This window comes from Lytechinus variegatus, chromosome 2 (genome assembly GCF_018143015.1).
Source record: "Lytechinus variegatus isolate NC3 chromosome 2, Lvar_3.0, whole genome shotgun sequence".
Taxonomy (NCBI): domain Eukaryota; kingdom Metazoa; phylum Echinodermata; class Echinoidea; order Temnopleuroida; family Toxopneustidae; genus Lytechinus; species Lytechinus variegatus.
Window position 1 is genome coordinate 49,897,729 of NC_054741.1, and position 27,324 is coordinate 49,925,052.

General features: G+C 35.3%; 2 protein-coding genes across 2 annotated transcripts; one reads left to right on the plus strand and one right to left on the minus strand.

Moving 5' to 3' along the window:
• Positions 1 to 466: 466 nt before the first annotated feature.
• On the plus strand, positions 467 to 811 carry LOC121406845. The gene has a single exon (XM_041597716.1). It carries the CDS (start codon positions 467 to 469, stop codon positions 809 to 811), a length of 345 nt encoding a protein of 114 aa, XP_041453650.1.
• A 4,918-nt stretch (positions 812 to 5,729) lies between these two features.
• Positions 5,730 to 27,324, minus strand: LOC121408276 (xaa-Pro dipeptidase-like). The gene is made up of 15 exons (XM_041599681.1): positions 27,203 to 27,324; positions 23,321 to 23,504; positions 21,650 to 21,777; positions 19,380 to 19,443; positions 17,638 to 17,685; positions 17,127 to 17,188; positions 16,275 to 16,319; positions 15,159 to 15,281; positions 14,604 to 14,672; positions 13,617 to 13,694; positions 12,689 to 12,837; positions 9,505 to 9,689; positions 7,872 to 7,979; positions 6,960 to 7,043; positions 5,730 to 6,513 (listed from the first exon to the last, which is right to left on the minus strand). Exons 1-15 carry the CDS (start codon positions 27,214 to 27,216, stop codon positions 6,388 to 6,390), a joined length of 1,467 nt encoding a protein of 488 aa, XP_041455615.1. The 5' UTR covers positions 27,217 to 27,324; the 3' UTR covers positions 5,730 to 6,387.

Genomic DNA, 27,324 nt, shown 5'->3' on the forward strand with positions numbered 1-27,324 from the left:
TTGGATTACCACATTTTAGTTAGGCTCTCCTATTTTCTTTAATTTCATTGGTTAGATTTAGGTTAGTTTAAATAGTGCTATGTTTCTATAGCTACAAATTTAATGTGAGCCAGGAAGGCCTATGGTATAATAAGAGAAGTGGTTTTGATAAATGCACAGAGACACAGACACGACACCAGATTCCTTCAACTTCAGTTCAATTTCTTTGCGTCTCCTAGTTTCACTTATTTCACCTTTGGTTTGAAGAATGATTCATTTGAGCTACAACTTCGAACTTTATTATTTATTATTTTCTAGCCCTAAATAATCTTAGAATTCTATGGACTTTATTTAGCTTGACAATGTTTGTTAATGGTCATTTTATGTTTGCATTGAATTTTTTTTTACAGATCTAAGTGAGCAGCTAATCTAACTTGAAACTCTATTTGAAAAAAAAAAAAATTAACCAACAAACAGCTAATCCAACATGGCAAGTTTATTCCTGAGAACTCTGAGCTTTGGTCCCAGGTATTGGATAGCCTCGCCTCTTCTGCAAAGGCCAGCTGCACGTTGCTTAGCAACATGGTATCCAAAGAGACAGGGAAAGTTGACAACACAGCCATGGACAAAGAGGTTATCAGCCTCGGATAGCTCAAATGATTTGGGCTCTGGTTGCATTGCAACCCCTGCACCACTTCTTCAATTCGTCAACACAATGAAGAAGAAGTCGGCCATCAAACGAAGATGTAAAGATTGCAAAATAGTGATCAAGGACAAGAGAGCGTACGTCATATGCAAGACTTCACCCAGACACAACCAAGTCCAGGGATAGCCAATTTTCATGTTGAGGAATGGACTGCAGCTGTGAAATACAATACAGAGTACGTTAGATCGCGTTGATAATATTTAAGGAACAGTTCGTCGATAATCTTCATCAAGTCAGTAAAGTTGATGGTAAGATTTGATTGAACATGTCTCCAAATGCAAGGTACATGTGCTCTGCTTGAGTAAACTCTGTTGACTGTAGAAATCTTGTTTGATTTGGAAGTTACAACACCTGGTTTGTCAAGTCTATATGAAATATGTTCATCTTTAGGGCAATTATCTAACTTGTAAGACAATTTATGCAGACTTTACTATATCTTTATAAGATCTATATGTTTTGTAACTGATCATAAACTATTATTTGATTTGATTCTGTAGTGTTAACAAAAAAAAAATGAATTTAAAATCCATCCATTTTAAGTTGGGCAACAGTATTCCTACTCTTCAGGTTCTTTGTCAGTTTTTAAAGCATAATTTATATTTACTTTGGGGGAATTCTAATAAACTTTTTGTAAAAAAAAGAGAAAAGTATATGTACATGTATATGTTTTCGGACTTTTAATCACCAAAATTTTGACAGAGAACTTCATATATACTGCACAAAGTAGTGCATTTATGGGTCTACTCTCCATACAAATATACTTATACAGTATTATGACCCATGTCATCAGCTGCTTTTAAGGTCATAGCTTGAATGGGACTGCATCTCCAAAGCAGTCTTGTGCAGTCCATCTTCCTGCATTCCTCCTAAATATAGAGAGAATGGAAAGCTCACACTTGTTTCTTTCCCGCAATAATGTTCCGATTTCATTCTGGACAAAGACGGTTTCATTTCAGATAGGCCAGTTCTGGTAACGATCTAAAAATGACTTTTTACAGAATCTAATATAATGACCACCCAAGTGTCTGTTTGTATGAATAAAAAATATGTGCCAAAGGATTCTGGAAGATTGTGTAATTGCTTAGAAATAAGCAAAATAAGCGCGGATTCGGTCACTTCCGTCAGGTCTTTATTCCAGCAGTAAGAAAACACTGCCCCATGTGTGCCAATCTGTGTTGGCGATCTTCAGTGTGATCGTATTTCAGCATAGATTTTATGTAACTGTACCAGATCTAGATCCATGATGATATAGTTAACCTTGGTTTTACAGACTTTTTCACGAAATTAGTGTTTTACTGCAACTACTGTCATTTAGCTTTAACGCAGAATGTACATGTATAAAGAAGAGGTGACTAAAATGAGTTGCATTGATTTCATTCCTTAAATTGTAGGGGTTGTTGCAAGAAACCTATTTGCAATAGATTACAAATTTCAATTGTTTTGTGATTGATAGATTAATTGTATACTACATCAAATCGTTATACTACATGTATCTGCTGCAAGATGCAGCCAGCAATCGATTGCAGTAAGTAATTAATTGCAAGACTTGTCAATTGTGATTTATTTTTAACCTAAGACTGGCTTTTCAAACAATTGAATTTGAATGATTGACTGTATCATGTTACCAAATGAAACAGTGCACAACCCATTGTGACAGATATAGGGAGCGTTGGCACAGACAGGTGAAGATTTGAAGAAAGGAATTTGATAAGGTTTTTTTTTTTTGGGGGGGGGGGTGGTGGGGATCTGCTACCAGCATAGTTTTTTTGGGGTAATTGATAATCCCATATTTCTTTGGTCCACTATCCTAGAATACAATTGTTCAGGATTTACAGACACTAAAATTTACTTTCACTTTTCAGAGGAAAATTTAGCAAAGTGGAATAGTCAGAATGTTATCACATATCTGGTTTGCTAAATTGCTACATTCATATGTCAGGGACCTGGGGGGCGTTTCATGAAAGGACTTGTCGGACATTTTATCCGACAAGTCCCATTTTATCCGACAGTTACCAAAGGAACAGTGCCTCTCAGCCAATCAAAATCATGGAAAGATGTCAGATCTGACAACTTGTCGGATGAAAATATTGATGAAATGCTCCCCTGGCCATGTAGGATTATTCTATTGTTACTGGGGCTGCTGAGCATTATCACATCACCCCCAGTAACAATAGATAATCCTTCGTGGCCAAGGTCCATGTCATATATCAACCTTGTACAAAAGAACTTAGTGTAGAGTTTGAAATAATAAAGTCATTTGCTTTGAATTTAAAGATTATTTTATTGCAGTTCATTTTGTAGTTACCCAGAAACATGAAATTTTGAGCATTCAAGGTCTCTTGACACATCTATTCAACTGACTAGTGAAAAAATAAACACATCTTCATTAATTTTCTATGTAAATTATCATAAAGATACTGAAATAATTCATCCATGGCTTGACTTTGGTTTGGATTTATTACATTTACCCCATCTCACCTTACATGTATAGGAAATTACATTATGATGAGATATTTTGAATACACCTAAACTTCTTTTGGATATGTGCATATCCAATAAAATACTAATAAAGAAATATCTGTGCTACATAAATTATTTCATTATTCATTTACAATTGATTTTTAAGAAGAAAAATACATGAAAATCATAATTATCAAGCAGCATTCTTATTACATAAGTAACATAGTATGAGTTAAAAAACATACTTTTCCCCTTAGACATCTCCTGATACATGAGTTGGAAAAGCAAAATTAATCCATACTATTTTAATTAAGTACAAGACATCTCAAAAAACAAAAGAAAGTGATGTTACATGTTTTTTCTCGGTGATGACGTGTATGTCAAATTTAAAGGGGAGGTTCATCCCGACAAATAGTTTGTTGTAAAAATACCAGAAAAATATAAAATGTTGGTGAAGGTTTGAAGCATAATGCTGAAAATTTAATCACAATTGGATGTAAAATAAGTTATGACATTCTGAAGTTTTGCTTATTTCTTTGCAAAATAGTAATACCCGGTACCCGGTATGCACAATTTAGTCACATGCAAATGAGAGAATCGAGAATATCCCTCACCATTTCTTGTTTTTTATTGTTTGAATCATACAATATTTCAATTTTTACAGATTTGACAAAAAGGACAAACTTGACTGAACCATAAAATGTTAAACAATGGTAATTCCACATACATGTTCAGGGAGAAATAAAACTTTGTTTCACAGAACAATGGGGAGAAAATTAGAATATTTCATACTTCATATAGTAAAAAGTGAGTGATGTCATCTGTTCCCTCATTTGCATACCAACCGGTATGTGCATATAACTGTTTTGTGAAATTAAGCGAAAATTTAAAATGTCATAACTTCCTTATTTTACATTGGATTTTGATGAAATTTTAAGTGTTATGCTTGTTGGATTTTTCTCTTTTTATTCAAATCAACTTTTTGTTGGGGTGGACTTGTCCTTTAAGTGACAGGCATATTTATCTGGCCTCATGAGTGTGATATTCAGTTGATACATGTATGAGCAAAAAACTGATCTGGGTCCCGTTGCAGAAATAATTGCCAACTTAATTTCAACCAATCAAAAGCATGCAATGGCACTTAAGTTACATTAAAACAACTCTTTCTACATCTTGTTTACATATTGAAAATCAAACAAGCAGGATGAAATGATGTACATGTAACAGCAAATATTTGTACAAAAGATCACAGCTGGGTTTAAAGGGGGAACCCAGCCTTGGTTTTAAATGTTGTGTTGGAAAGGAGAAAAATAAAACAGAATGGTAAGAATTTAAAAGAAATCTGAAAAGCAATAAGAAAGTTATGGCTGCACTAAAATTGAGATCCTAAGACTAAGTAGATTTCAAATTCACAACTTGGTAAGTAAATTATAACCAGGGGCAAGGACAACTTTCCCACGGGCCATGTACTCCATTATCAGGGTTTTGTGGTTTTCTCCTAAGTACCTATTCCCCTGGGGCAGCAATCTAGATATATGCCAGGTAGTATATTGTTTTTATGTCCTCATGAAAGAAAAATATAATTTGAAGCATAACTTTTGAAAAAATGACATATTAACCATTTTATATATTGGAGTACATGGAAGAGTAGTCCTTGCTTTACATCTCTACAACATCATATGCAGTCAATTGAAGTCCCCATGGGTATAGACTATTGTGATTACCAATATTTATCACTTTTAAAAATTTCTAATTGTTTGTCCGATATTGTACAAACTTTCACCTATCAACTTGTATGATTTTTTTTTCCTTTTTTCTCTAAAAACAAATTTTTATTTCAGTTAGATACCCCTTCAAGGAGAGATCTGTGGGCTAATCCAATTTAGCGTACAGTATCATTTAGCATAGCATCTACAAAACTGAAAATATATGCCATATTTTTCATATATCAATAACATTTGTCACAAAACCAAGATTAATAATTATAATATATACATTGCAAGTTTGTACTTTTTATAGGAAAGAACATAAATTTTATCATGCTTAACATAAGTGACGATCCGTAAGAATCTAAGAGCAAGAAATGTCAAATACATCATGTATAAAATGGTAATATAATGGAAGTGTCTAAAATTAGAAATATTGGCACAAAATAACCTTATTCCTTAGTTGGCAAGCTATAATTTAAAAAAACATCTTTATCGCCATGCCATACAGAAATAAATCAACTTAGGGTACAAGATAGCATATAATATATCAATGATTAAATATGCAAATTAATACTCAAATCGATACAGGCCCCCCAAAAGGCTCAAAATATTGTTGGAAGCGATTTTTTTATTGCTGATGCATGATAGTATACAGTTAATTGCCAAAATCTAACTTCTTAAGAAAATGGGAATCTGTACTTCCAAGAGGGTTGATATTTACACTTAATTTGATATAATTTGTCATGTATGAAAAAATATGCTTTGAATTAGGCAATCATTTAACTTCTGGGGCCCGTTGCATAAAACTTTTTACCTGAGAAAACACCTAATTATATATGCTAACATTTCAACAACGACGAAATTTTCCTCGAGAATTTTCATGATTCCGGTAAAAATCATAATGGACTTCCTGTACTACATGTACAATAAATTTAGCTCTTACAGACATGAAAAGGGGCATTTCATAGGCATGCAGGAATGACATAGAAATGTGATTCTGCACCTTTCTGTCTATCTTGGAATGGTGTACTGACATGGTGTGATCAGTAAAGACAGCACAAATTATAAAAATTTGTAACAGAAATGTCACTAAAACCATAATCATCAAGCCACTTACTTGGAACAAGTAATTTATAATTGTAATCCAACAAAGAATGTATGGCTATTACCATACCTTTTCAACAAATATATCAAATCTATAGGGTTATACATTGTAGCTGACGGTCGTAATATCCATCGACATTGACAACAAATGCTGCTGACATATGTCCTGTGATTTATTCATACTTATTAGCATATACTATTCATACTTTTATATCATCTACTGTAGATGAATCTGCCTCTGGCAAATCTCCTGGGACTCCAGATATCTGTTCAGCTTGGTCAATGATTTGTATATTCTGGTCTTGAAAAATGACTCAACTTGATACACTTTGATTAAATTAACGCAGACTCCACTGCATTCCATTGCAAGCCTCTGTAGTCATGGATTTGATTTCAGTCGTTGTGCGATGATCTTCTCCCTAAGGCTGATTAAGCTACAGCCGAAGCCTGCCTTCCTTTAGCCATGACTTCTTCAATAGCTTCCACTGTCCTGGGAACATCATTAAGAAGCTCGGCACCATCAGCTGTGATCACTACATCATCCTCAATACGGACCTAAATACGATGAAGGCGGAGACGGATAGAGAGGAACACTAACATTAATCCCAGTAAGGCATTGATATAGTGCTATTCCATGTCACATAATAAAAATTGAAGAATAAAAGAGTTTGAATGAGATTATATAAACAAGAAATTGCGATGTTCAGGTTAGACTTAAGTTTAGATTTAAGTCTCTCATGACGTTGGGATTCTTAAATTGAATGATGAAATTGTCACATGCTCCAGCTGCTGGGTAGATTGATGCATAATGGTTTTATTCTCAAAGACAAGAGATAAGTATATGTAGACAAAGTGAGTATGAGACTAAGTGATGGTTAGACCAAATATCAAGGTGATCCTAAACCCAATTGGTCTAGCAATGATGGTATTAAGGGATCCGAGAATCTGCTAGTAGACCAAGGTGATACAAACTAATTTATCTTATATCTTATCGAACTTACCCCTCCAAATCCTCTGAATCTCTGCAAGACTTCGGGCACCATGAATCTAGATCTTGCTGGGTCGCTCAGCGCTTCATCCAACAGCTGCAAGACAAACATACAAACACACTGAATGATATCGCCTTTGGGGTACAACCTACAAAGACAAAATGAATGTTTACATCAATCCCTACCAGAATCAATTGGCAATTACATGGACCTTAAATTTAAGAAACACATGGACAGTCAATTTGTTAGATTCCATTAAAATCCATTTCGTGATCATTACCACAACTATAATTCATGTTAAAGGGATTCCCCCCCAAAAAAAAGTTATTCAACATATGGCAACCACTCCTCTAAATAGCCATAATAAACCCTTGGAATACTGAGACTGTTGAGTGCAGTGAAAAAAAAAGCTCAACCCAAAGGAAATTTCAGAACAGATTGTGCAAACCATGCGTTAATTGCCCCCTATTTAGGCCAGGTATTTTGGGAGATATGGCCGAGGTTGGCCCTCCTTGAGATCTTAGCCGTCGATCTCATGATTGCACCGAAAATTGGCACGCAGGTTGTCTAGGACAAAATCTACAAAATAGTATTGTAATTAATTTTGTGCAAATTGAAATTAATTGATTATGCTAATTTAAGCGTAATTAGTATGCAAAATCATACTCTTTCCTCTAACTAGTAACTCCATAAATACGGCTTCATATGATCTAGCTTTTGGTATTGAAACTCTTTGTGGTGTTCTTAGCAAATGTATGTGAAAATAATTATGATATCAGATCAATTTTTTATGTATTATATTTTTTTTTGCAATTTCTTATAAGGTGGTTGAACTCTTTGTAAGACAGGGCCAAGTGTTTGCTTCTCTTGAAATTTAAAAAACGATGGTTCACCTGTATCTAATCTTATTCAACCTATACTCACCACTTCAATGAAATATATGCCCGGTTCTATAGTGAGTACCATACCCTCTTCTAGAGTACGAGCTGTACGGAGGGATCTTAGTCCAGGCTCTGTGCTTCTTTCCACACCCTGTGAAGGATAACAATCAAAGGATGCTTCAAAGCAATTCTAGATGGATTCTCGACTGTATTCAGTTGAGATTTCTGCCTCTGCAATTGCCAGATCAAGAATGTTTTACACTTGGAACTTCTCAAATTTTTAAATAATGACCTCTGGGACCTTTGACACCAAATTCTACATACATGTATGCAAACATTAACCAAGTATGAAGATAAATTCTCAAACGGCTCTTCAGTTATCGTGAAAACAAGATGTTTTCAGGGCCCTGTCTTATGAAGAGTTATGATTGATCCAATCGATCGTAACTATGGAAAGCCATCAGTGTCATAATATTTTTCTACAGGAAATTTCAAGTGTCCTTTGTAAACAAAGAGAAGCACAGTGAATTTTCGAGAAAACATTGAATGCATGAATATACATCATAGAAAATATTTTGAACAAACATGCATGATAGATGTTGATGGCCGTCCATATTTGTGATTGATCGGATCAATCGCAACTCTTTGTAAGACAGGGCCTAGGTATACACTGACCTTTGACCTAATGATATCCAAATCTAATCAGAACATTGTCCCTCCAATATGCATACATAAGCCAAGTTTGATAGTTGATCAAACAGTTGTTTAATTCTAATAAATTCATCATGGATAAAAGTAGAACCCAAATCAAAAACTTCCCTGAAAATGACATGATAATTGGGTAAGGTGTTGGGTACTGCATGCATCTAGGCTAGAATTTTGATAAATTTTGACTAAGTCTCTATGAAACAAGTGACTTTGCTTGTGGGCCTTATGCTTTCAATACTCCTGGGACAATATTTGAAAGCTAAGCAATCCATGATAGCAATGATCTTAGAAAAATACAGAAAAATATGGATTGATGTGACAGAGCCCTGAAGGAAAATCCAACCCAAATAAAAACTTGTTTTTAGAGAAAAAGGAAAAAAAATCAGACAAGTTGATAGGTGAGAGTTTGTACTATATCGGACAAACAATTAGAAATGTATAAATTTTTTAAAGTGGTAAATATTGGTAATCACAATAGTCTATACCCATGGAGACTTCAAATTGACCACATATGATGTCGTAGCGATGTAAGGCAAGGACTACTCTTCCATTTACTCCATTACATAAAATGGCTAAAATGTCATTTTTTTTCAAAACTTGTAACTTCAAATCATATTTTTCTTTCATGAGGACATAAAACAATGTTTATATTAGGTTATATAGGTTATATTTAAATTAGTGCCCCAGGGTAATGGCCACTTACGAGAAAACCACAAAGCCCTGATAATAAAGTACATGGCCTTTGGGAAAGTTTTTCTTGCCCCTTTTCTTACCCAGTTGCCAATTTGAAATTTCCTTTATCTTAGGTCCTCAATTTTAAAGCAGTAATAACTTTCTTATTGCTTGCCCGATTTCTTTCAAACTCCCACCATTTAGTTATTTTTCTCCTTTCCAACACAACATTTTATGACCAGCGCAGGATTCCACTTTAAGCTTGGAATTGACCAGGATTGGTAAAAAAAACATACCTCGGGATACCCATGGACATCGTGTGTGTCGATTCCCATGAAATGACCCAAGCCATGAGGCATGAAGACCGCTCCTAGACGAACTGCCATCATCTCATCAACGTCACCTTGAAGCAAACCATGGTCTACCAGCTCGGCTAAGAATGTCCGCTCCGCTAGACGATGCATTTCAGGCCATGACACACCTAAAATACAATCAAGAAGCGCAAGAGTAGTGCCATTATGACTTGTAATCGAAATACAATGAAATAATGTACACACTTGAATTATGTAAATTTAATGTGTCTCAAACATAAAGGAAGGATAAGAAAAAAAAAATAGATCGTGACTTAATCTGGGGTTGTTTCACAGAGATGTATGTGAGACTAACAATTGCACTCAAATTCATGTGGTATGTAATGCATCATCACATTAGTCTACACATGTACTATTATGTATCTCTCTATGAGATTTCACGGTAGATAACATGTGCACATACACGCCTAAGCAGAACCATACCTCATACTTTCCTAAAATGCCCACAATCACTTTGTCTTCAACCATGGAGGTAAAAAGGGCAGAGTGACAATGAAATGCAAATTGATTCACGTAGCTAAAGAAGTACAAAAGAATACACAGGTGCACTGAAGCCTTTGATGGCAACCTGTGATGCTGCAAGTGTGATGGGAAAACTGAAGTGATTTGTGTTGAAAATAGGTAACTGGGAATATTCCCAATTTTATTGATCACAACATGTGGATGTTGAATACCATAAGTAACGGTGTATAAACCGCACCTTTTTCTCGGCGGGATAGAAGCAAAAGTCGGGGGTGCGGTTTATACACGGTGACGGGTTTGAGCCAGCCCGCCGTAACCCTCCCGTCCATGTACGATGTCTGCCAGTTCACAACACATCGAGTGGCCGGGCGTAGTCGCCCAGGCAATGTCGTTAAGAGGGGTATGAGCCGCGGGTAATGGGAAGCGATCATTACGATTAAATATTGTCCAAAACAAAGCACCCACCTTCATGAAACTAATTTTGACTTTATTCTCGATTCAAAGTAGTGAAGTTCCCTAGCTAAGTTAAAAGAGACGCCAAGCATACTCGGTAATATTTTGTCACCGCTGAGCGAGAGTTGAGTGAGCTTAGAGATTGCGTTGTAATATGGTTATAGTGTGACTTAAGCTGGCGCTATTCAAAGTTCCGTTTCGCGCCAGCTTGTTTTTTTCCTTCCTGTTTTCTTTTCATAAGATACCATGTAAACCACGCACGCGAGAGACGGCACGAAGCCGTAAAAAACAACTGGAAAAAATGTCAATTTCTTTGTTTCTTGAACCTTCCTGTAATCCAAAATTCATGTTAAGACATCAAATTTCTGAAAGTGATTGTGAGGTTGTGATGCAAGAAATGTGAATGTTTCTTCCTCCTACGCTGGGAAAGACACAGATCATAATTTGATAAGATGTACTGGCATGACTGCTACTGTATCGTAGTTTGCAATGTAATGGCAGTGCTGTGTGTGTGTACACTGTGAGGTGAGTGTGTAAGTAGCCAATATTGTCGGGACCGTTCTTTCTTTCTAACATTTGTAGATGAATTGATCAAGAACAGCAGATTTCCGCATACCGATAATCTCTTTGGATACTTTGAAATCTTAAACTTAGTTTTTGTTTCTTCGTACCTCAAATATGCATGTAAATGTGAGAAGATTTTTTTTTTTTTAGTCCAAAGTTGGGGGTGCGGTTAATACACCGTTACTTAAGGTATGTGACAAAATATATCTCAAAGCCTTAATATATCCTAACAGAGTGAATATTGTATGATAACAGTTTCAAATAGTGAAATTATTAGAATTTGACAATTTTGACAATTTTGAAATCAACATTTTACACTTCCACATTACAAAAAATTAAGATTAATTTGAGGGAACTATTAATGATGCTATTTGTAGCAGTCAGTTGACATATTTTATCATCTTGGCATAAAGGAAACTATTGAGTTGGTACTTCATCCTTTTAGACCTAAATGCTTCCAACTATCATCATTTACAACAGCGTTGTTTGATTAAATGGAGAATTGATAAGGGATACTTTCCTCGCCTCCTCATGATTTTGAGGGTCATGTAACAGAGATGGGATCACTTATCTCACCTGCTTTTAGTTCTGGGACTAAAACCCGGGTACCCGGGTCCCGCCCGGGTAGAAAAATCAATACCCGATACCCGAAAATTGCTCACCAGTATAATGTACATTCGATTTGTATTGTGTAGTGTAAGATATGATTGTAACTCATCACAAAAGTACACAAGTCTCATTTTGAATCTCACCAATTACCCTCAAAATATCCATAAATATACTAGTTTTTTAAGTGATGATGATGTGACTGAGATCGTTCAATCGTCGCCATGTTTCTTTTGCAGCGCAGTGACGTCATCCAGCCACTGCGACGCAAGTCAATTTATGAATGAAAATATAGTAAACATGCGCATTGCAAGCCTCTGCCCCACGCAGTATTCAGGTAAGCAAATTTTATTACTTCTTGCTTTTCTGTCAAAATCTTACGAAGTAGTGTCGATATTGCATCGTGTTTGTGAGTTTGTGGAATCTATCGCTACACGAACAAAGTCAATTGATTTCCGGGTTTCGGAGCATACGAGGCGCCAGCCAATCACATTCTTGATACCATTTTCAGTTCATCATAAACCGAAAAGGTAACATGATCGTGATTGGCTGGCGCATTTGACGCTCCGAAACCCGGAAATCAATTGACTTTGTTCACGTAGCGATAGATTCTACAAACTCACGAACACGATATCGACGCTACTTCGTAAGATTTTGACGGAAAAGCAAGAAGTAATAAAAATTTGCTTCCCTGTGCGGTATCGGTGTGAAAACAGATCCTCTGAGAAAACCTTTCATAATTCATATGAAATATAGGAGAGTGGAATTCTAGGTCGATTTTGGTACGAGGTGACAGAGTATTGCAGATTTGTTTCGATGGAATACTGCGTGGGGCACGGGAGGCTTGCAATGCGCATGCTTACTATATTTTCATTCATAAATTGGCTTGCATCGCATTAACTTGATGACGTCACCTATGGGGTTTTTCCACCGGTCATATTTCGAGCAACATGATTTTCGGGCACCCGCCCGAAAATTACCACGGGTACCCGAAGAGAAAAAAACCCGAAAGTCCCAGGCCTACCTGGTTTACAGGCATTTAGAACCGCTCTGTTGGCTTTCAAGACGGCAACATAGATGATCTTCTGATCTGGAGTAAACTTGCCATTAGCAGGAAAAGCACAGGTGATGTCTGAGGCATAGCAGTAGTACTCTCCTCCCATATCAAATGAACTTAAAGCAAAAATAATTAAAGTCGTCAAGGAACCATGTTTGTCTGTGGGTCTTTGTGGTGTACATGGGCTATTCTATTATGTGCGTCAGACCCGGTACATGTGGGACTTTCCTGTAGGATTAGTCTCTATTTCTACATGTAGTTCATATAGCAAATGATAAATGCTCTAAATTATAGATTTAAGCAGTTTATAGAGAGAAGTATAAAATGAAGGAAATTAGATATGGGTTGGATGTACAAAAAGGTCAATTATTTAATGGAATCGCCCGTATATCAAACTGAGTGATCAAAACGATTACACAGGTCATTGGCTATGGCTCAGGAGTTCAAACTATGACATCAGTCGTACTTTCCATAGATGCCCAGTGTTTTTTATTCTTATGGCAGTGATAAAGAGGTAATACTAAAAATAAAACCATGGCATGTTGATTTCAAGTCTAGTTGAGTATTATAACTGATACAAAGATACTACTGTGAGTAGAAATACAAAATTCACTTTCCCTACCAAAAGACGATTCATCAAAAAGGGAGCAAGAAACACACAACAAAATACTACTAGGTCATTTTACTATTATTAAAGCAAGAATATGATTGCATTAAAGTGAGCGATTGTATGACTGAGAGCTTTGAGTCTTATCCAAGCTGGGTTAATATTATTATTATTAATGTGTTACCTCAAGGCAATATATTCAATTAAGAACCATCTTGCCCCTTTCATTGCAATCACCAGAAATAATTAAATGAACTTTGTTTTTTCAAACTTTAAATCGTATCTTACCATATGTCTCCATCTTGAATCTGTCTATCATTGGGAGCTCCTGAGTGACCATAGTGAAGAATGGCAGCACTACATCCACTGGAACATGAAGAAAAATTACACTCGGTCAGAAAGATTCAGACAAAAAAAGGGAAGCGAATCCAAGTGGGTCAACCAGCCTCCCCCCCAAAAAAAAAGAGGCGGAGGACTGAAGGAGGGTAAAGGAAAGGGAGATAGAGCAAAAGAGTCATTCATAGAAAAGGATAAAATAGGAATAAGACAAGATTTTAAACAATACATCATCCGCATGAAATACATAGATTTTGACATGCAATTATATAGCAGAAGAAGTGATAATATAGCCCTCAGACCTCTACCAAATGATAAATAGTCTATTGAAGATGTGAAGCTGAAATACAAATTGTACAAATTGGCACTAAATTAGACCAAGTAGACCAAAAATACTTTAAACCAAATGGTGAACAGACAAAATACAGATAGAAAATATTAATATACATAAAACTGGCAATTAGGCAAACTGGTAATGTATTACACAAAATGAAATAGTACATAAACTATGTGTGTGCGAAGTGGAAATTAGACTTATTGGTCACTAGACAAATTGAAAATCATTTTGGTAATTGGCCAAGTGTAGTTTAGACCAACTGACAATTATTTAAATAGATAGCAGATCAGATGGATTAGCTCTTGTGGAATTATAGAATTTGAGAAGGTAAATGACTGGCAGTAGACCAAATAGATATAACCCAAGTTAGAAATGTTCATATATATTGAGAAAAGGGAGTGGGTAGTCTAAAGTGGGATTTTTACATTGACAAACTGCTGAAAATCCTGTATTATTCTTGTTTGCTTTCTGTTTACACTATTATGTGTGTTTTTTTTCCTTTTGAAAATACAGATGGATTTCCATAGAGATACCATTGATTGGATCAATCGTAACTCTTTGGGGACCATGATATATGTTCTAATCGCAGGAAGACATCTCACCTGGCTGCAATACAGGAGTATGACATGAAGCGACAGCCTCCTTGAGAGTAGCAGTAGTTCCTAAACAAGCTGCAAGTACAGAGACATAACATGGACAAATCTCACAAAAAAGATTGATAGAAAAAAAATGACTGATCTCAACAATCTATCAAGGACACAATTGAAATAATTTTCAATTCAATTTTAATTCTGAAGAAATCACAATCCTGTAAAACAAGGCCAAGGAATAACAATAGAGATGTTGTATCACTACATGTTCAGTGCAACACAAGAGCAGTAAATTACACATAACTAGTTTGCAGAGCAAAAATTATTTAGCTTTGGATTTGAATCTTATTTTTTACCGGTAAGATGGATGCAATGAAACTTCATTTTTACCAAACAGATAAGGTCAATGCACTTTGCCATTTGACTTTGATAGTAACTAAAAGTCTCTTTGGCTGTTTTTTATTACACAAGTGAAAAATTATATATTTGTAACAGGATGGGGATGACACTTGCTTTTCTGATCAGTATAGAAATTTAATTGATTTCAATGATTGTTTGTTGACCAACCTTTCTAGCTGGTATTCATACATGCCCGGTCTGATGTTCTTCATGACTTCAATGTGGGCACGGCTTGAAACCTGACAGACATAGCGCAGGACTTTCAGTTCCTCTGGGGTCTTGAACACCCGGCTAAAAGATGAAAACAAAGGAAAGACACCTATTTCACAAACCCCTGTCACACTAAAAGCTTGCATGCATTTATTCATAATTCATAATTTAAAGAATTGTGTACATTGTGACTACTTGTATTTGTTCTAGCAGAATATTTCACAAGATTAGGCATATGTTCATGTTATAGAATATATGACTTCTTTTCAAGACAGGTGTACATATATAAACAGTAAACATTGATTAAAGTATAAATATATTTCAATATAAATATAACAAGAAATGAACAGCTTGGCTATATGTGACTCCTCTGTAGTTTATTGCCTTTTCTGCTTCTACACAAAATCTGGGGGATGTTTCACAAAGATATGTTCTGATAAAAATCATGCCTACATTTTTGTTTGTGTGTGGTATATACACATAACCACATTAGCCACACTGGCCTGAACGAGCTCAAGGGACAAGTGCTGCTGAGTATTTCACTAGTGAGATTACACATTGAATGTGTGTGTCATTTTGTGCCAAAGCATGACTTTATGTCGCACATAACTCTTGGTGAAACACATCCAAATTACGCATACATTCGTAATTCCGAAGCTTCGTTATTCTGAAGGTTCGGATATTCCGAAGGTTCGTTATTCCGAAGTTTCATATTTCGTAAGGTTCGTAATTCCGAAGGTTCGTTAGTCCAAAAACGAAATGAGGTTCGTAATTCCGAAGGTTCGTTTGTCCAAAAACAAGGTGAGGTTCGTAATTACGAAGGTTCATTAATCCGAAAATGAAATGAGGTAATTCCGAAGGTTCGTTAGTCCAAAAACAAAATGATTAACGAACCTGTATATCGTTTTCGGACTAACGAACCTTCGGAACAACGAACCTTATTTCGTTTTTGGATTATCGAACCTTCGGAATAACGCCACAAATGTTCGGATTAACGAACATCGAGGTATTGGCAATTTACATGTTTCGGAATTAAAAAGTGTAACCCCAAATTACATTTATGAAGTTTCTTACCATTCAGCAATATTAGGATGAAGGATATAGTTGTTCACCCTGAACCTGAAAGAAAAAAAAAATAGGAGAAACTTTAGAATCTAATGTCATAATCGATTATGAGAGCATGGATACACACTGTAGTGTTAGAATGAGGCAGCGCACTTCAGTTCATGACATTGGATTCTAAAGGTAAGCCAAAAATTAAAAAAAGACCGCAGGATGAAATTCAATCAACCACATCTCTGACACACTGTGGATTTTGAGATTAGTGATTTCTTTCATCACTTGCATTTGAATAAAAATAAATTTAAACATTCATATCCCCCCAAAATCTCAGTAACATGCCATCTTCAACCCAAGTAACTTTTCAAATGTATTTATATATTTTCAATATGTAAAATAGCTCTTGTCTTTTTTTCATAAAGGTGAAGCTTACAGACTTGTGTGTTTTCCTCACTGAAGATTGTATCATACAAAAATAAAATTTGTTTTGATCAGTTGCGTTTGAATAAGAATTAATTCAAGCAGTTTATATCCAAAAGAAATCATAGTAACCTGACATCTTCAACCTGAGTGACTTTTCTTTTTAAATATATTCATATAAATATTTCTATGTACACAGCTCTCATCTTTTTTTTCATAAGGGTGGAGTTTTTACTGCATTTCATTATATACAGACAGATTACTATTTTCTGCATTGATAAAGATATATAAAAATATAATATGTTATGATCAGTGAAAGAAAATAGTTTCCTCCCCATCCCCCCCCAAAAAAAACAACAACAACTACTCTTTCATATTTGATGCTAAATAACACATAATAGCAAAAAAGTATATTTTGAAAGTGGGTATGAAATGTGTCCAGCCTACTTTTCAATGCCATCAAATGTTGCTTCTTTGCAGTGTTTTCCACTATCTGTGTTCAGTCCTCTCTGTCATGCATACAAAATATTAAAGTGAATAAAAATGATATATATCACGTCGATAACAGATTAAACTAATTAAAAACCAATCCCATGGAAGAAGATTACTCAAGCTCATAAATCACTATCTTAAACACTATTACCCTGTATTAAAGAATTCAATAATATTTCCTCTTGCCATTTCATTGCATCAATATTGTAAAGTATTGAAATCTTTTACTAAACTACACATAAAGTAGATGTTATTTTTAATGCATAAATATTTTGAAATATTTGTTGCATGATTTCTTAATAACAATCTGCACTTTCCTGTTTTCACATATTAAAACTATAACTTGTATGATATATCCCTCTGTTTACAAAAAGATTATTCATCACAAACAGAGCATATATTTCAAAAGAAATACTTGGAAAAGGGAGAAAAACAAATGAATGTGCAAAGTTTTGGCTTGACCTACCAATGTAAGTAGAACAGATGGCTTGTAAGAGGCAAGGGCTGTGGCAATCTGTGCATATGAAAAAGATCAAGAACTTTCATTAGAATATTCAATGTCAACTTCATCATTTACAGCTTTTAATTACCAAGTCATTAGTTTCAGTACATGATTCATGTACAAGCATTAAAATGAACTAAAACCTTGCACTGTTTTGTTAATTATAAGTACATAAGAATCTTACTTAGTTACATCAGTGACTTTACCTTTCACTTTAAATAGCCATTCTCACAAAATATCCCATTCTCCAACTTGAGATTTAATTTCTCCCACCCTGGCTTTGTGTCTTCTGCTTCAGATATATTTTTTATCGATTGAACACTTCTTCTCATTCAAACAACATTTTAGGTGATAGTCTGATGACAGATCACATATTAATTTTGTCTGAAATTCAATATATATCATATTTTCTTTTAAAATCATTGTTGCAGTTTACAGGATCTAGAAGATAAAATCACCTTATATTCAGCAGAGTCCTAGGGAGAGTTCGCATGCAAAGCAAGCTATCGCAAGCAATTCCACACCTCAGGCTGACAAAATAATAATATTCAATCATAAAAACGTTGTAAGCTACAAACCAACTGCAGACACGAAAGCTTAGGTAAAACCAAAGTTGAAAGGCCTATTATGAGCATTATTTTCAAATTATTGAATATCATGCATGTTTATTATTTATAGGCAGTCACATATGATGAAAACTACATGTAATTGCAGTTGAGTCATCATTTTTCCACTTGCCCATCCTCTTGAATATTCCTGTTATCTACAATGTATGTAAAAATTCATTTAAATTACCTTATTTTCCCTGAGCTAAATCTAATACTCATATTTTTAGCACTCTTCCAAAAGAATTTTTGTGATATAATGTACATAGAAAGATTTGTCCCTTGCGTGAAATTGCTTTGTTATTGTCTCTCTAAATAAAGTAAAAATGTATTAAAACAACCAATCTTCCGGTGCAAAATATGCTGTTTGGAGAGCAATATATCTTGCGTTGTACCACATGCTTGTTCACGACACAGAAACGCAAGACCATTCCATGACATCACCTGTATGGAAAAGAACCCATTTCCTTGAGTGAAATTACATTTCCAACCTCCAGACATTAGTGGTATTTCGGTGGTTTCATTTGTAATAATTTAACTTTGTTTCATTAATTTGATGCATTTAGATGCTATTCTATGAGTTCAAAGATTCCACTGATGCACAAATCTCATTATTTGTGATTTTCTTAATATATCTACTTCAGTGGGCGCGTCGTGGTCTAGTGGTTCTGACTCTTGCCTTTCAAACAGAGGGTCATGGGTTCGAATACTAGCCATGGCGTGTTTTCCTTCAGCAAGAAATTTATCCACACTGTGCTGCACTCAACCCAGGTGAGGTGAATGGGTGACCAGTAAGATCAATTCCTTGATTGCTTGAGCACCTAGGCAGCCCAGCTAAATAATAGCAGGGCCCGCTGGGAGAACAGTAATCGGAACTGAAGTGGCTATCCTGGGTAAATATACCACTATTATTATTATTATCATAAATGAGGCTGGTGCTTGGAGTGATTTCAAAAGGTGATGAGTTTCGTGATTGGTACCATTTTTTTTTGTAAACATACATTTAGGCAGTCTGATTCACTGCCTCCACACCTACCACACTAACAAAAAAAAGTTGTATTTTCAAGTATGGTGTTGCCACACCACACCCTCTGGACTTACATCTTGTGAGTAATGTACTTCATCTACGGCATATTTGTCTTTGTAGAATTCCTTAGGTTGGATTCTGTAAAAGAAGATGGAGATAAACACACGAACATCACTGAAATGTTAAACTATTAGCAATTACATGCAGTCCCTGTCTATCACTTGCCACATCTTTAACATGTAATGTAATAAACATTAAATGGGGAAGTTTGCTTCTGAGGGTATGTTTTCAAGAGAAGGTGCTCTATTTCCACATCCTGCATCTACACTGTAGGTTCAGAAGCATCAATAAGTTATTGCAGGAGGCAGAAACGTTAATAACATTTTTGAAAATCGCCAAAGTGAATACAAGCATCAAATGATGCTTCCAATCATCTGTACAGGTTTGGCAGATGTTTGGGGGCATATCATGCTCATGTAGGAGTTTGCCATACTTTTCGCATTTGCATCCTTTGAAAAGTAATTGCATGCCTGAGAAAGCACATCAGTTGCAAAATATGAGAAGAAAGGGATTTTGCCAGACATATTGATGTATGATTTTAGTATGAAAATGTGTTGAATTATTCTCAAATCAGAGCATTGTTTTGTGCTCAATGTTGCTGGATGATGGTCTAGAATGAACACTGCTTCATAAATCTAAATATGCAACCTGCTTTTCAGCCAATCAGAATTGTGTATTTGGGGCATAATTTTAGGTCCCTGGTAAAGAAGGCTCCCTAAGGTGCGGAGATCAAACACAATATCCTCTTAAATTTTGATTTATTTTTCCAGGGAAGCTTTTATGACCTGTCATGCGATCAGCAACTTAATTGACAAATTTGCTCTCAGTCAATTAGAGAGAAAGTTTTCACAAGATTTTTAACACTTATAATCAATTATGCCCAAATGATGAAACTGAAATTCACAAAATAGGGTAAATGATTATCAAAATAACAGAATAAAAATAGACCTGTATATTCCTATACTTCTCTACATTAATGAATGTAAAGGTACAGGAACAAAAAATAAGACACATATACATGTAGTGTGTGGAGCAGCACGCTCGAAATGTGCAAAGATCACTTTCCGAAGAGCGGTTGTGTCCTCACTAAAACCAGTTTAACGAGGCAAAGCGATCTTCAAAACTACATCGCCAGGTGGTTTTCTGAACCGGTTTGGAAGATCGCTTCCAAGACTGCTTCGACCATACTATTACACGTTACACTAGTTTCCAGTAAACTGGTTTTAAGACGGTAGTGAGAACAGTGTCAAAGGACACAAGGCGAAGGTTTGACTGTTTACTAGTCTTCAAAGGAACTGTTCCTGTTAAATGGAACAGTTCATTAAAAGTGTCAGGTATTAAGTACAGGAAGGAAGCTGGATAAACAGTTCAGAGTTTATATCCTATACCAGCGCCAAATTGACCATCAACCAAGACATCACAACCTGATATAAACTGTTGAAAAAATCTGCATTATCACTCACATACAATGTATAGCTTTGTTTGAGTTCAAACTGGAACAATAAGTGAAATCCTGTTTATTCTTATGGTATGATCGTGTAATATTTGTAATGATTTGATTTATTCATCCAATGAACATACAGAATTCATTAAGAGAAAAATCTTTTAAATTTTGTTCATCCTTTCTGATATCTTTTCAATAATTGTAAAAGGTGCATTGTGCTGCATATTAGACAGAACTGAGTTGCATGATATCCAATAATGCTTATTTGATGATTACATAGTCATTTCAAATGAAATCACAATGAGGAATAAACATACTTTTTGATGATCAAAGTGAAATTTTATAGAGTATCGAAGCTATGACATAACCAAGGTCTTGGTTTTTTTTTTTTTTTTTTTTTTTTGGGGGGGGGGTTCAGCAATTTCATACCATATCTCATTGGAGTATGATTAAAGAAAAAATCATTAACTGAAATTAATAGGAATACCAGGTTCATGGGGCCCAATATGTGGTTCTATGTATACCTACATGTACTGCCTCATTGAAATCTGCAAAATTTGCTTAGTTCCAAACAGTTACGAACCAGTCCAAAATCATGCCTACAAGTATTTCCATAATGCCTATTACTATAGGTATTTATTTGGATAACCCTTGGGCCCCCATGAACCAATACATGACTAATTTTGCAAACAGAGGTCTTTCATAATTCTCTCTTAAATAAAGAATGGTAATAAAAACACTGAAATTCACAACAAGGAAATTAATGACATCACACTTGGTACTCTACACAGTGAAACAATGCTTTTCTAGTCCAACAAGAGGGTGAAATTCTGATCCTACCTTCCCATCCATACAGCATACACTTCTGGGAGCTTCGGAGGAAAAAGAATAGCCTTGCCAGTATCGACAACGATGGCTCCATAGAATGAGGATTCATTTACACCAAAGGCCCAGTGAAAGTAAGACTCCTAAAATAACATTTTGAGGATAAAAATATTTTTCATTAATAAAAACATGAAGTCCTTGTAAAAAAAAAGCAATACCTAACAACATTTCAATTTGATTTGTTTTACTCTCTGAGCAGGTTGTTTGCAAATAGGCTCACACATCTCTTTTACATAATCTGATACACAGGAAACATGCAAAATGTGGGGGAAGAAATGAGAGGAAGCGGGATGAGTGTTTGGTCTTGCAGTTTATCATTCAAGCATGAACCCAGGGGTGGTATTCTGAAAATTGTCTTAACTTTTCCTGTAACTTTTCTTGTAAGTCAGCAAGATAACAGCTCGCTAAAATTCTCTTATCTCTGTAAGGACCTTCCCTATTTTATCTCTGACATGCCAAATATTTTGTCATCAACCAGTCATTAAACTTTTTATATGCCTCAGTCAACCAATAGAAGCGTCCCTTCAAAAAATCATTAGCGCATTGTTGACATGCGGCGTAATTTCATTTGCACCACCGACGCTTATGCCCGTACACTACTGTGCTAAAATCAGCTTTTTGTGGCTTTTCTCAGAATCATATTTTCTCTGAAAAGATTCATCATTTCGAATGCCGATTTTCAATTGTTCAAAAGTCTACCAATCCATCGTTATAACCTCTTTGTAATGTCTCCTTTTGTAAAACATGATGTTCTTGCAGGATGCAACAAGAAATTATTATTGCTGACCGAGAAATATCGCATTCAGCATTAAGTTACAATAGCCCCCTACCTTTTCGTAAATTTTCTTGTATTTTGCAAGGAAGTTAACAGAACGCAATAAGAGAATTTTCAGAATACCTTTTTATCTCGATGTTATCTTGCGCACAGAGATATATGCGCCGTTTTTAACTTTACGCATCGTTGTAACTCTGACATCATAAGCGCATAGTGAAAGCTACAAGAAAATTTACAAGAAAAGATACAAGAGTTTTCAGAATACGGATTTTATTGCAACTCTAAAGATACTAGAATATTTCTCTTCAGACAATTTTCAGAATACGGCCCCAGGGCTTCAAATAATCCAAGACTACCAAGCCTTGGATGTCATTATTATTGGCCTCGATGCCACTCTCTATCAGCCTTAGATATTTTCAGCGCTCTTAATGTTTATTTGCCAGTTGTGATTTCAGGTAGAAATGTTCCCAATAAGAAAGTGGACTTACAAAATATTAAAATGTAGGGCCTAATGAACCTTAAGTTAAATATTAAAATGTAGGACCTAATGAACCTTAAGTTAGATTTTAACCTTCACTAATAAATCAATAGAGAGCTATACACATGAAATAAAAAAGGAAAAATTAAAATCTAATGAAATAGATATCCAAAATAGAAATACTAAAAAAAAAATTCCCAATTAATTGTAAGCCCAGCAGCCACAATGTAACACCATATCAACCTTGCTCTATCTAATCCCTTAAATCGTTGAACGACTAGCAGGGTAGAAACAACTCGCATCTTTTAATGTCTTTTGGTCTGACGCAGCCGGGGCATGAACTCCCAACTGAGTAAACACATGTAAGTATTACCTGTCTAAATAGAGGTTCATGGTCAGAGCAATATCTCATCTCTTGTTCGCCTCCCTGCAAGAGAACAATGGCACCTGATGGTAGCTGAGGATCAGCTTTGAGTCTCTTACATAGCCTCTCACGGTTGATGGCATGGAGGGTGCGGGGAACGGATAATGTGTGCTCTCCAAGGCAGTAGGCAGGCCTGTAATTGAAAGCAAATTAAAACAATTTCATAATAAAGTAGAATGAAATCAGTTTAAAGGCACACAGACTTAAGTCAGTATATAGTGAATCTCCTACCACAGGTCTGTATATTATGATTGTTTTTTAATCTATACCCTTTCATTAAACAATCAAAAAATAAATCATTATTTTTTGTATGTGTTTTAAAATATGATTGTCCATTTAGATCTATCAAAAAAAACAGGAATAAAACTGTCAGGAAGCATATCAAAAAAATATGTTATTTCTTAGCAAATATTGTTTCATAAATATTGCAAAGATAAGGATTTATTCATTGTTGAAGTGATTATATCCTAAGACTACAGATCAAAATATTGTATCTTGGATAATAATTCAGGTTTGCCAGGAGGTAGCTGTGGTACTTTGGCTTCAAAGGATGATACCACTGTGACCATATTTGAAACTAAAAAAAAACAAAAAAACTCTGGTCTAAAGTTGTTATTATTATTATTTTTATTCGGCATACAGAATCAAATAAAATATTACAAACAAGTGAATACAAAATGCAATAGAGTCATACAAATCATAATATAAAATTCAAGACAAAATTACGTTGTATCAGGTGCGTCTGGTCAAGCTGCCAGGGTATGGAAAAAGTTAACTTAATAACTATGGTCCGCAGACCTTCCTCCCCATACCTGACCAGACGCACCTGATATTGATTGAAATAATACATATATATATATACATACATGTATATCAGAGTAAAATTTTTACTCTGTATTTTAACTATGGATAGCCAATTGTGACACTAATCTTTGATAGTTAGAGGTTCAACTTATCAGCATACATGTACTTATGTGTTAAAAAATAATATATCAAGAAGAAATAATACAGTACATACAATTTATATACAACATGAACAATAATTTCAGCACAGAGTCAAACTGGACTTTAAAATATGGGCGTATGATACATGTATCAAGTTGATGTCAGTAGAACCAGAAACTTGAGAGGAACACATTTAAGTTTGATGAGATCCATTAAAGAATGCTATATGTGAACAGCCCCAATATGTCATTATAATGAAGTTAACTCACAAGAACAATTTCACCCAATACTAATATTTTCATTCATCACGAACCAATGAAAAATATAAATGGTGATAATCGTTTGTCTGAGCCCCGGGGGGCCACTTCCATTCACGAGTGGATACCATGCGCGACCATGGGGTCTCGAAAAGCACCCTAAACACATAATTTTCATATTCTGAAAATGCACCCCTTAACAAGTATTGACGTGTGAAACCCTACCCTTAAACAATATTGGACACAAAACGATACTCTTGGCAAATATTTCCTGAAATGAACCCCTAAACAAGTACAGGAATGTTTTATTGTTACGGGTCCTTCGGTCGTCGGCTTTACCTTATTTGGTTTAGTACGACCCCAGCTTCTACACCTCGCACGAAGTGTTGGGGCAAAAAGGACATCCTTTATAAAACATTTCATTTTTGTTTTATCATCCCCGCAAATTCGACCCTAAACACGTAATCTTCCTAGCGAAATAGATACCCTTTTTTCATTATTTTTGTGTTTTTGACACCCTTATCACGTTACGTACGTAACGTGCCCTATTGTGAAAAAGACATCCTTTTTACGTTTTTTGGTCGCGCATGGTATCCACTCGTCAATGTAAGTGCCCTCCCCCCCCAGGGTCTGAGCATGTGATTGTGTGAAGTTTTTATACTGTGAACATCTGGATCATGATTTTTTTTAGCACTTAAGAATTGATAAGAAAGTTTCAATTTGGAGACATTGAAAATCGAAAAGACAAGAATGTTGTTTTAGCTACAAAAGTTGAATATTTATTCACTAATGTGCATGTTCATGAGCAAGTTTGTTTTCCCCATAAGAATAGTAATTTTTTGTCATTGTTATTAATCACTCATCAGAAATGAAGTGCAATCATGTGATAGTTATCATAAGGTCCAACTTTCAAATGGGGTTGGACTTTGCTACTGACTTCAATAGTTCATTGTCCTGCTAAAAAATGTTGGAAGAAAACAAATCAGATTTATCTTAAAGTGGTAGGGTGACAATTTGTCTACATGTAGGAATCTTTTAACACTTTTTATTATGGTTAACAATTTTTTGTAATGCTAAGCTAGGCCTATATGGAAAAATAAGGGGTTTAAAAAATAATGTTTTTTTAATTTGATGATTAAAATTATTTCTACAATGTTTTGAATACCTAGCAAACACAAGACAACCAAAGTTACAAATTTCACTAAAATATAGATTTTTAACTCCTATGATATGAAGGATTTTAGGTTTGACAATAGTCTGAATCTAGAGTAGAAGGATGATTAGGATAAGACCAGTGCAATGTTTACAATATATAGAAAACATCAAAAATCAGAACCCCTTTAGTTTGGGCAATAATACATTGAGCCCAGGCCATGGTACAGGGGATGGCCATACATGCATGACATGTATGTTTATGTATTAAAGGGGAATCCAACCCAAATAAAAAACTTGTTTTTATAAGGAAAAGGAAAATCAGACAAGTTGTTAGGTGAAAGTTGGACCAATATTGGACATGCAACAAGAAAGTTATGAATTTTTAAAAGTTGTAAATATTGGTAATCACTATACCCATAGACTTCAAATTGGCAGCATATGGGATGTCATAGTAATGTAAGGCAAGGACTACTCTTCCATATACTCCAATACATATTATGGCTAAAATGTAATTTTCCCCAAAATTTTTATTTAAAATCATATTCTTCCTTCATGAGGACATAAAACAATATACTACCTGGGCTATATTTAGATTTCTGCCCCTCGAGAATGGGTACTTAGGAGAAAACCACAAATCCCTGATAATAAAGTACATGGCCTATGGGAAAGTTGTCCTTGCCACTTGTCATGATTTACTTACCCAGTTGCCAATTTGAAATCTTCATAGTATTAGTGATTTCAATCTTACAGCAGCTATAACTTTCTTATTGCTTGTCTGATTTCTTTCAAACTTTTACCCTTCTGTTTAATTCATTTTTTTCTTCCTAACACAACATTTTGTGGCCAAGGCTGGATTCCCCTTTAAGTTTGGATAAAACAGGAAGTGAAGTTGCGCGACAGCCGAGGCAAGTCACTGTTTTTGTTCCTTTTAACTTGATTTTTTCCCCCGTTTTTTGGCAATTAATGACAGGCAAGAGGGAATATGAAATTGGAATTCGGTCGCGTTAATTTTCAAAAATTTTAATACATTTCATTTATTTTAAGACAAAAATTAAAGAGCCCCGACAGGGAGATTTTGCATTATGATTGTAGAATGTAATAGTAGGCCTAAGGCCCTAAGTCCCCTAATCATATGGTGGCTGCACGATAGCGAGCCGTCTGTGTACGAGAAGAAATTCAAAAAATAAAAAATGTTTAAAAACTCCTCGAAACAGACGGCTGCCAGCAGAGAATTACTGATCCTGCTGCCTGCGCCTGCTGCTGACCGTCATCCGCACCACGCCGTGGTCGCGCTGGGACCGCGACCCGGAGACTCTGGTTGGGCTTCCGAGACCGTACCGTACCGCTGCTCAATCACGCAGCTGTCTCATTTTCTGGCTTATTTGCCTCGCAAAATAGAAATTATAACTTTAGATAAATGCAGGAGAACTACAAATAAGAGTACGGTAGTCACTGAATACTTTGCCATACTTACACAGCTTTGGCCATTTTGAAAGGACTCGAAATACCCAAATATCAGTCAGATCTTCCAATTTTTCCGATAACAATGAATTAAATGGTGCCTCGTCAACAAAAACAATTCTCACGTGATGATGG